This window comes from Uloborus diversus, chromosome 4, assembly GCF_026930045.1.
Source record: "Uloborus diversus isolate 005 chromosome 4, Udiv.v.3.1, whole genome shotgun sequence".
Taxonomy (NCBI): domain Eukaryota; kingdom Metazoa; phylum Arthropoda; class Arachnida; order Araneae; family Uloboridae; genus Uloborus; species Uloborus diversus.
Genome location: NC_072734.1, coordinates 16940025 through 16951782, shown reverse-complemented (window position 1 = coordinate 16951782; position 11758 = coordinate 16940025). Strand labels below are relative to the sequence as shown.

At 34.0% G+C, this 11758-nt stretch overlaps 1 protein-coding gene across 1 annotated transcript in view; it reads right to left on the bottom strand.

Annotated features, from left to right (window-relative positions):
- Positions 1-9872: 9872 nt before the first annotated feature.
- LOC129219881 (deoxyribonuclease-1-like) overlaps positions 9873-11758 on the bottom strand; it is a 30406-nt gene continuing 28520 nt past the window's right edge. Inside the window, exons 9-10 of the mRNA XM_054854192.1 lie at positions 11472-11593; positions 9873-10584 (exon numbers count right to left, since the gene is read on the bottom strand). Of these exons, the coding sequence (XP_054710167.1) occupies positions 10318-10584; positions 11472-11593 (389 nt within the window). The 3' untranslated portion in view covers positions 9873-10317. The remainder of the gene's footprint in view (positions 10585-11471; positions 11594-11758) is intronic.

Here is an 11758-nt window from a genome sequence, read left to right as displayed (position 1 = left end):
AGACTTATCTAATGATTTTCAAGGACTCTAGAATAAATAAAATTATTTAACGCACTTCATTTGTACTTTCCAGTCTCTGATATTTTAGTATTTGATCGTAATTTTTTACAAGCCTGTTCTAACTTTGTGAGAAATAGCTATTTTAAATTTAAAAGAAAAAAGAAACCATAGATTTCTCATGACAACAACTTTTCTTCAGTTGCAAGTGGGGCAGAAAACGAAAAGAAATAGATGTAGTGTGTATTTGTTTCCGTGCTAAACAGATAGGCAATATGCAGAAGAAGTAAGACAAGAGAATTTCCAAAATACTGCATTCGGGATTGAATAAAAAGCAAGATATGAAACATGTGAGTCACAAAAATTTATTTCAAATAATATGTTACAAACGGGAGAAACATGATTTTTACATTTTTAATACAGGATGTGGCACGGAGCTGAATTTGACATATTTTGGCATTCCTCCCCCTCTAATATTTGTTAGAAATTTTAAAATTTAAGGTTTGTAGCTACACGTTTCCAAATATTCAAGGTTTTCAAGCACTTAAAAATAAAATAGTTTTTTAAAGCAATTACCATTTTTTAAGGAACGAATCATGAATTTTTTTGGGAGATAGGGCCCCTCTTCAAAGCAGGGGCTCTAAGTAATAGCTTGTTTATCTTATAGGCGAATTCGGCCCTGTTTGTAATTCACTCTTACCTGCAAATTTTTGCTTGATTTTTTTTGTAATTTTTACGAAAATTCGTCAGTTTTTACGGTTAAAGGATTTTTACGATTTTACCAATCTTTATTAGGGTTTTATAGACTTTTATAAAATTTCAGCAAATTTTTCCAAAACTTTTGAGGATTCAATTATTTAGATTTCACTAATCACAAGGACTGACTCACTTTGACTTAAATGATTATGACTTACCTTACTTTTTAAACAGTATTTATAAAGTAAGTAAAATTGTACTCTCTCTACACTGTAAAAAATCTCGGAAAACTCTCTGAATATACAAAAAAGTTTTCCGTAATACACAGATTCTTACGCCCTAGGCAGTTTTCTGCTATAATCAAAAACCTTTCCCGTTTAGCAAGAAAGTAAGAGTCGACGCATGTGCAGCTCACACGGCAATTTTATAGTCCAGCAGCAAATCTAAACTGAAACTTTCGAAAGCACGCAATGAAAACAAGTGCTGACTCATTTATGCGAAGTAACACTCATCAGAGGGATTAGTAGAAGTTTTGTTCCTCGCATGAATTCACTGAAGATAATTTTAAAGTCTTATATTTTCTTGCTTATGTATCGTCATGAGATTGAATTTGAAGCTATGTCACTTATTTTTAAGTACCAAGTGCAACTTCTCGACGCATGATGCTCGCGGAAGGAATACAAACTGAAATTAAAAACCGCGTCGCATAACTTGTGTAGATAATTTACTTTTTTCTTGGATACTTTTCTTCTTTCTACCAAATGGGTAATTTTTGTAGGCAGAATTTTATTCTGTCATAAAAATCACCTTTTTGGTGACCAAAGCCTGCAAAAGACCACCATCGACGAATAGGTAAATCGCTTTGCAACTCTATTACTTTAAAGTGATTTAGTTCATACAAATCTCGTTAAAAAAAACTATTTTCTTCAGTATCATTTTTTCGTTGTGAACTATTGCAATTTGAAAATATTTTACATTACATAGAACACATATTTAAAGTGCAAGTGGGTCTAGTTTTATTCTGTAAAATTTATGAATTGAAGATTATAAAAAACTTTAAACAAGTGTTATTGTGTACTTTGTTTTTATGTGTCAATCTCAGTTAATATTTGGCTGAACATTTATGTATCAAGCATTATGAATTAAATGTTATAATATGCAAATTGTCAGGTTTGATAGTTCGTCTTTAAGGTTGCATGTTTTCATTCTCTTGTAAACAGTGTAGCTAGATTGTATGAAGTAAAAAAAAAAAAAATCTCTTGTAATTAGGAACATAGTGCTTCAGTATTATCTAAATGACGATATCTCTTTAAATATTTGCATTAGCGAAACGCTTTAAATTAGTTAAATGTGTATTAATTTTTTTAACAAATAGATACATATATGTATTTAAAAGTGTCTTCATTTTTTTCGTTTTACGAGCCTCAATTTTACCAAAAGCAAAAAAAAAAAAAAAAAAGACTTAATAAAATAATTTTGTATTTTTACACCATGTTAAAGTATTTGACTTATAAATTATATGATACTTTGATTTATAATGTATATGATACTTTGATTTATAATTTAAATTATACATGAAATATTATTTATCTCAGCAGAGCTTCATTAGTACGATTTATTTTAGTTGCAATGTACCTGCCCTTAAGGGAAAGAAGCTGCAAATATAACAAACAAGAATTATTTCTCAATAATACATTTTTGTATATATATGAAATACACAAGCAATGAATAGCAATGAGAAAAAAAAATTAAAAGTAGCAATTATTAGAATCAAGTTGAAAGGTTGAATTCGGAGCTCATCAGCCGTGGAAGATTCGATAAATATGGTCAAAAGACCAAAAGATATTAAACTATTTACGAAATAGAGAGTGTTTAAGCTCTAATATATGCATTACATTGGGCCAAACGCACCATATGCTAAACTATATGCAATAAACAAGAGCTTAAACCTAAAATTAAAAGTAGGGTTTTTTTACCTTGGCTAAATTAAGAAACAAGTCCCTATAATTTGTCTTCCTCAGGACAGTACCTACTGCATGCATACTAGTTTAATGTAGGACAGTCAGGAGGAATGAGTCAGTTGCAAAAATGGAACAGTTGCATTTACATGCCAAAATAAAAAGTAATATTATTTCATGTCATTGTTTTAAAAGTGATCATTTTTAAAAAACTTATGTTATTAATATACAATGTACATATATGGGGAGAAGACGAGGGGCGTTCATCACGCAGACTGTGCAATTGACATTTTCAGGGGGTTGCTTTTTCAAGGGGGGGGGGGGCGCTTCATAGCATTTTATGGGTGCACCATCACTCTTATGGGGGGGGGGGATTCTCGTATATATGAAATGGAATAATCATGTAATAGAGTTCAATGTTTTAATAAATAAAATATATATTGCATTTTGCGCACACTGTAAAAATAATATCAGTAACCTATTTTGAATAAGTATTTATATTTGTGATGAGCTGGAAAAGGGCAAGAACAGAAGAATCAACCCGAATGGTTCCAGCAGAGGGACTTGGTGTCATATTTAAATTCATCAATTTCTCTGTTGGTACTTTTCGGTACACTTTGTTCGTCAGAGAAATTGACTTGAGGTGAACGAATTCCGAACGCGAAGGGTAGGTAAGTCCTGTCAAATTTTATCCGAAGATAAAAGCTATCAAGTTTGATACAAGATATGTTTTTAAGTTCTGCATTAAAAATACAATATGTTGATAGTTTTGTCTTGAAAATATTGAGAGAAAAACTGAAGTTTAAGATTGTTTAACAAACAATCCCCACTTTTCAGAAGGTACCCCCACTCCAATTCCCCGACGATTTTGTGATTAGGAATGAAACTACTAGATTATTTCATAATTTTTCAAAAATTTATAACTGTGCATATATGTTATGCTGTTAACCATGCTATTTGTCATTAGAAATTCAAAAAAAAAAAAAAATCCACGAATGATTCTAAAATTGCTTGTATTATTGCTCTTAGATATGAAAGAATTGAAACTGATATGGTATGCAATACTATAATAAAGAATTATATTTTAGAAAAAATCACGGAAAAAGGATTCCGAAATTCTCGGAAACGTTTTTGAAAATTGTTTGGAGAATTCCGAAATACTCGGAAACGTTTTCGAAACTTTTATGAACCACAGCTGCACAGAATACTCAGAAACGTTTCTGAAAATTACGGAAAGAGGATTCCGAAATACCCAGACACGTTTCTGGACATTACAGAAAGAGGATTCCGAAATACTCAGAAACGTTTCTGAATATTACAGAAAGAGGATTCCGAAATACTCAGACACGTTTCTGGACATTACAGAAAGAGGATTCCGAAATACTCAGAAACGTTTTTGAAACTTTCATGAACCACAGCTGCACGATATACTCAGAAACGTTTCCGGATTTTTTTTACAGTGTAAGTAAAAATATTCATTTTAATCAGAACACTCAGATAACTGAAATTTATTCAGTTTGCGGTAGTATTTATTTTTTCTCTCTCTCCCTTAAAAGAGAGAGAGAGAGAGAGAGAGAAAGAAGGGAAAAAAAACTATGTTTTTTAGAATTTCTCAAAAGATCAATTAATCTACTAAAAACATAAATATTATGCACAAATATACTTAAAATGTGGACACAAATCATACCGAATAGATCGTTCTGTTAGCAAGAATGGGGGGGGGGGATTTCTCCCCCTTTGCTTTAGGTTCTAAATATGTTAAAATAATCGTCAATTATAAGTGTTGCAGCATAATGTATAGCTCGTTTAACCTATATTTTCATTCATATACTTGCCCAAATGGTTTTCAGTCCAAAATAGTGAATTTAGACACATTTTCAGCACCCCAGTGACCAGCTGCACTATTTGTATTTAATGTTCGTCCCCCCCCCCTTTTCTTTTCTCCTGTCAGAAAAGGACATTCGCTTTTCTCTTCATTTTCATTGAACTATTCAAAAAAGAAAAAGTCATGATTTTTTTGTTTTAAGATTTTGGAAGATTTGTTGTTACTATATAAAATCCTCCCAAAACTGGGGGGCATTGCCTCCTTCCCCCTATAAATCCACCCATGTCCTTCTAAACTATTTAAAAAAGAAAAAAATAATATATATATTTTTTTAATTTTTGGAAGATGTGTTGTTACTACATAAAGTCCTCCCAAAACTGGGGGGGCATTGCCCCCCTCTGCCCCCCCATAAATCCGCCCATTAGGCTGAATTAAATAGTATTATATTAAATTGTAGAGAATAGAATGTAGAAACATAGTACGTAAATTTTAGAAACCGTAACCTCTAAAATTTTGGTTGTATGCTAAATAACAATGAATATTTAAATTATGTACAATATGCATTATAATGGGGCGAGTCATTTAGACTTAGGATATCTAATTACAAACGCAGGATATATTGTCGAAATAGTTATGTAGTATTGAAATGCACAATCAAAAATCATAATTTTCAACTATGATGTAGTTACCGCTAACGAGCAATGATAATAATATATACATGTGCATGCATGTATTTTTCTTCCACGAGTCTGAAATCATAATCAAAATCGTAATCGGCACATCATAATTGTAATCGATTACATTTTTTAAATAATCTAATCATTGCTTTAATCATAATTACATTTTGGCTGAGGATTATAATCGAAATCGTAATTGTTATCTCCTATTTATCAAACTTGTAATGGTAATCGTAATCGAATGCATTTTTTCGTAATTGACTCCAACCCTGCTTGGGACAACAGTACGTTTTCAGACAAACTTTCAAAATTAGTTACAGTGTTTCTCAACAGATGGCGCTGCAGGTAATTTAAAAGGTATAAAAGAAAACGCAGTCTGTAAGATCGCCAAAATGACTTGTATATTTGAAAAATCAATCCTGCCCGTTTAGTTTTTATTGATTTTTCAAGTATACCGGTCATTTTGGCGATCTTACAGACTGCGTTTGCTTTTATACCTTTTAAAATACCTCCAGTGCCATCTGTTGAGGAATATTGTAACTAATTTTTAAAGTTTACCAGCCTGAAAATTTACTGTTGTCCCAAACATAATGCAACAAACGATTTATTTCTATCTCTGCCCGTTTAGCATTTATTGATTTTTCAAATGTATCAGTAATTTTTGGAATACCCTGTAACTGCTAGAATACATTAAATTGCTATGCCCAAAAAAAAATTTAAAGGCATGTACGCATGTAGTTTTGGTGCAAAACATAGTAGAACAATTACAAAAAAAAAAATTATTTGTACAATCATGAGATACAATGTTAGATGTCGATTCCTCACGAATTCCTTGTACGCGTATTAAACTATTTATAATTATTTAAATCAGTCAAAAGAAATGGGTAACTGTATTCATTTTTGCACATCAGAAGGCCTACTATAAATGCAATTTGTTTTAATGATGTTATTTTATTTATTTTTAATTGTTCATTTATTTATTTGAATGAATTTTCTAAGATACTTTATAACACAAGCCTTTTTAAATCCCAAAACTGTGCTCAAGGCTTTACTTTATGAGTTGAAAGGGGTATTTTGATCACAAAAATATGTTCACTTGAAATTTGCCTAAATTTCTATTTCAACATGCTTTGAATAAATTTCTTCCGGACGTCGTACGAGCGTATGGGAAAGCAAAGTATACGTTTGGATCTACCATGTGGGTCAATTACAAGAAGTTTTCTCGTGGAGTCTGTATGCGTGCTTGTATATACATATATGTAAGGCCCCTATATATACGAGCCGACGCATCAGCTTAAGATCAGCCTTTTTGGATGTGGCGTGTGTTTGAGTGGTTGTCTTTTCTGGCGAGTAATCGCGTTGGTGATTGTTCACTGTAAGCAATTATTAGCGGCACGTGAATTATTTATAAAATAAAATATTATTTTCTGAAAATTTGGAGAAATTCGGAACTCCAGCGCTCGAATACGCTACCTTGCGGTGATTTATAAAACTGCGTCTGCACCTAAAACATTGCCACGTTGCGCATCACGTGTGTCTGTTGACGTAAACACAGGCAGTTTGTTCTGAGTATTTATTAACGCAATCGATGTGTCTTAGTTTGCTTTCAGCTACAGAAATTAATTCGTCCCTTAGTAGTATTCTCGAGCTTCTCAAAATAATGTTAGTTTTCCTTATTTCTTTCAAAAAAGTATTAAATGGTGGAAGCGTAAACAAGAAAAGTCTGGATTAACAAAATTGGATAACGTAATACCAGGTAAAATTTTTTATTGTTTTGTATGAATTTGTAAGAATATGAGTTTTTTTAATCTTAAATTAATTTAACTAATCATATTTTACAGCAGCATTTAGTTGGAATGGACAGTATGCAAAATATTTTCTTGAATTTATTATCGTAGAACAAAATGAAAAATGTTTAACCGAGAAAGAATTTACTTTATTCCTTTTATTCTCAGCTGAAAGGTTTCGCCAAATTTGTTTAGGGTTATAGTAGTTTTAGTATTGTGCAAGCAAAGTAGCCTTGGCGAGTTTTCGCATTTTTAGTTAAACCATTTTTAATTTTTATCATGAGTGGAATAAAATGACAGTAAGATTACAGAATTCGATAAGCGAAAAGAAATGATGGTCAATCAACTGAAAAGAAAACTACCACCATATATAAACTGTGAGTACACATTTTATTTATTTTGTTCTGAGTGAATTTGAATCAGTTTTTCAATTCGATGGAAAAAAAAACGAACTTAACAACATTGACTGGACACTTTTCCTTAACCTAATTCCACATAAATGATTTAAATAACCTTTGTTACTACAGTATCCTACTGAAATAGACAGTATGCAAATAAATTTTCTTGAAAATATTTATCGCAGAACAGATTGAAAAATCCAGAAAGAACGTTAAGAATTTGAACAATAAAAAATAAAAGTTCGCCAAAAATCTGTTTATAGGCTTATGGTTTTAAAATTATGTGAAAGAATAATGTATCTTGACAAGATTTCGCATATCAGGTAAATCATTTCCATGACGAATGAATTAAATGCATGATTTCTTTGGATATCCAATCATATAGTCATAGAAATAAATTATCTAGTGTTAAACGTTACTCTTGACAGTCTGCCACGTATGTGCACTATGTGACAAAAATGTCAACAAATGCTGGAAATGTCACGAAACTGAACTTAATATGTACTAATGTATAGAAAAAACGGTACAAAATGAAAATGCCGTTCGAAGCGAACCAAAAATTTATGAATTCCGAATTCAACATCGTGAAAATGGCTGCTTCAGAACAACTTACTGTGTGTTCTGCATTAATTGTTTACTTTCGTAATACTTTTTGGTTTCTAATCTCTTTCTATATGGGTCAGAATAACCAAAAGACTTTGAAAAATCTTTTCAAATGAATAAAGCGAAAAAATCATACATACGAACAAAAATCACAACACTTTTAGCATTTTCTTCGTTACCACATGCGTTTGTTTTAGTTTTCAATTCCGCCATTAGACAGTGACTGCAGTGCCCCCTATAGTTCGTTGGAGTTGCGAATCCGAAACTTTGCTCTGGTAACTCAAGCAGTGCAACAATGAAAAATCCGATCCAAAATGGCTAAACTTAAGCTCATGCGTCGGCCAGCGGCTCTACGTATATGTACCTCGGATACCTCAACGCCGACGCATCAGCTTAAGTTTAGCAATTTGGATCGGTTTTTTCATTGTTGCACTGCTTGAGTTACCACAGCAAAGTTTCGGATTTCGCCAAATTTTCAGAAAATAATATTTTATTTTATAAACAATTCACGTGCCGCTAATAATTGCTTACAGTGAACAATCACCAACGCGATAACTCGTCAGAAAAGACAACCACTCAAACACGCGCTCCGATCCAAAAAGGCTGATCTTAAGCTGATGCGTCGGCTCGTATACAATAGGGGCCTTAACCTCAGCAAAGGTAAACCATAGAAGGTTGAAATATCGTAAGTATGGCATGTATACGGTCTACATGTGCACTTTTTTTTTTTTTTTTTTTGCATTCGAATGTTCCAAAATCTCGCTCGTTTTTGGAGGCAAAACAATGTGAATTACAAGTCTTTTTTCAAATTACGATATTTATTCCAAGTCATTGTCGATCAACTTCTATGGTTAAGTGAATATTTCTCGCCCTTTGTCGAATGTGTCTACGTTAACGAAAAGTGATTTTTTGCATGATGTTTTTTGCAGCATTGTCATAAGTGTGCAATCATGTATCGATAAACAGGCAAGGTGCCAAATACAATGACAGTTCAGCAATACTGGCGATATTTGGCGACACTTGCATAGCTCCAATGCTAAAATCTGTCTACATTTTAATTCTGGATCTCTCTTAAACTGTCTTGCCTGCAGCGGTTCGCAGAAAAATAAGCACTGTAAGTATTTAAAATGTTCTTCTCTTCACTTTAAACACTTTTATGTTGCATTTTCGTTACTTTTGCTCTTCCAGTTAGTTCCTGTTAGAGCCGCTATATAGACAGGCCGACGCATCAGCTTAAGTTTAGCAATTTGGATCGGTTTTTTCATTGTTGCACTGCTAGGGTTACCACAGTAAAGTTTCGAATTTCGCTAAATTTGCCGAAAATAATATTTTATTTAATAAACAATTCACGTGTGCCACTAATAATTGCTCACAGTAAACAATCACCAAACGCGATAACTCGCCAGAAAATACAACCAATCAAACACGCGCTCCGATCCAAAATGGCTAATCTTAAGCTGATGCGCCGGCTCGTATATATAGGGGCCTTAGTTCCTGTAATTGCAATTTCTAAATTCAGACGCCACTCAAAACAAAAAAATGTCTCTTACCAAGTTTAAAAGTGCCCTCTTCTATATTTCTCTTTTTTTTAGTTGTAGGAAACGGATTCATATAAATGTTTTAATATATCATAAACATGTTCATGGTTCTGAGAATGAAAATCTTTCAACGTGAAAACGCGTAAAATCAGTACATACACTCATTTTGTAGCTATGAAAAACAAAGGTATTAGCGTAGCAGGTGAGCTATCTGTCTAATTAACCAGTCGCTTACTAGATGGCGCTTCTTTAGCTACAAAATAATACTTGATTTCAGTTGTGCCATCTATTCGCTAATGATGATGGGTGTACATTAAATCTGCCGTGATCACATAGTCCTCCAAGTAGTAATGGGGGTGCTGTATTAAGGGTTGTTTGACTCCTGATCGGGATATAAAAAAAGAGCTGTCTTCAGAAACCCGTGATATCGGGTAGACCATGTGTAGTAGTAGGAACCTTAGAGCAAGAATTAAAATGGAGGTAGTAAGTCCAGTTATTGGCTTAGCAAAAGCTGACCCAAAGACCCCAAGACATGTGACTCAACAATGAAGAATGGTTGGCACATTCTGCATGAAACAAGCGAAAGAAACCTGATTTCTTCGAATGCTTTGTTTTAAAATCTATTACGTCACTCGGGGTCTTGACTTCACAAATTAAAATCTTCACTCCCTCCATTTTATTTCTTCTCAATGGTAAGAACAGGGAGCCTGGATTGTAGCCTAATGTGCCATCTATTGAGTGACTAAACAACTAAAGCAATACATCACCTACTACCCTAACACCAAAACATGGATTATCTAATTAGCGTACAAGAAAAGTCACTTCAAATATGATTTTCTTAATTAACGGTAGTTGCAGCGCAAAACTCGATTGAAGTTTGTTCCGAGGCGACGTCAAAGAGAATATCGGCAGTGTAGCTTTGTCGAGGGACGTCCATGTGCGAAGTCACATCCACGACGGCACCGTGTTCTACCTTGTAGACAACAGTATCGACGGCTTCTTGAGACACCAGTTCAGGATAGCGAGTACCTACTTTTTGCAGGCGTGCCAGAAGGTCATCATCGTCAGATGCTTGTCCGCTCAACAGCGCCTGGTCCTCTGAGATCTGGAAAAAACATAATTTCATTTAGAGTCTCTTTGGAACAAGCAGGCTGGTGGCGTGATGCTAATGCGTTTTCCTTCTACGTCTTGGACCCACGTTCTGGCCTGCATGAGGTGGCCAGTCGGTGGATTTTCGAGATGCAGAAAATCATCAGTGCGCATGTCGTATGATTATGTGGCATGTAAAAGATCCCTTGGGTATTCGTTTGGCTTAGAATTCCCTCGGAAAATTAAATTCTTTGTGTAATTTCGCATCAAAGAGAGCCCAGGTGCCTCCATCTGGTGGAAACCGGGCGTCAGAAAATACTTGTGTCATGCATCAGCGCCTTAATAGTGGCACATGAAAGACTGATGCCTTGTCGGGGAGCGCACTAGGTCTGGTTATGGCAAAATGAAATCTCACACAGCCCCACTGGAAACAACAAAAAAAAAAAGTCTCTTGGAACAATAAAATCAAGTCAAACGCAGTACGGACAGAGAGCATCTATACTTGGGGCAAATTTAAGCTGACAGAATTGAAAACTCTGAAAATTTTTAAATAACTCCGTCTCTTGGAATTTCAAATCTTTTGACTCCCGACTCCTACTCCTTTACGTCAAAATTAATCCTACTCCACAATCCGACTCCGACTCCATAGCCCTGGAAGAATTCCGGACTCGGAGGGGAAATGGCCGACACAGGCAACGACTCTTGGAATTTTAAATCCTTGGACTCTTGACTCCGATTCCTTTACCTCAAAATCAGCCCAACTTCGAGTAACTCTGTCGCATCAGCTCCTGTAAAAGTTACTGTCAAATATTAAAGTCTCAAAACTACAAAAATTTTGATTAGAGAATTATTACAACTACGAGTACTACATTGAAAATATTATGATACAGCTAAAGTTCTCACTTGTATGCTAAATCCGTATGTTGTCCTTTGATTTCGAATGCCTTCGGGGATCGACTTCGTGCTTTTATCTTCCACAGTAACGCAAAGTTTGGGACTTATATTTTCATGCGCCGTGGATGAAGCTAGAAGGAGAGAAAAGGTTGTAGGGGAATGTGTGACAAAGTGAAATAGTTAAGATTACTTACTTTTTTCAGACTGAACGAATTGGAAATTTGTTTTTCAAAATTACAGTACATAAAGAAAAAACAATTCACTTTGCAATAAAACTTGCATTGCAACATTATTTT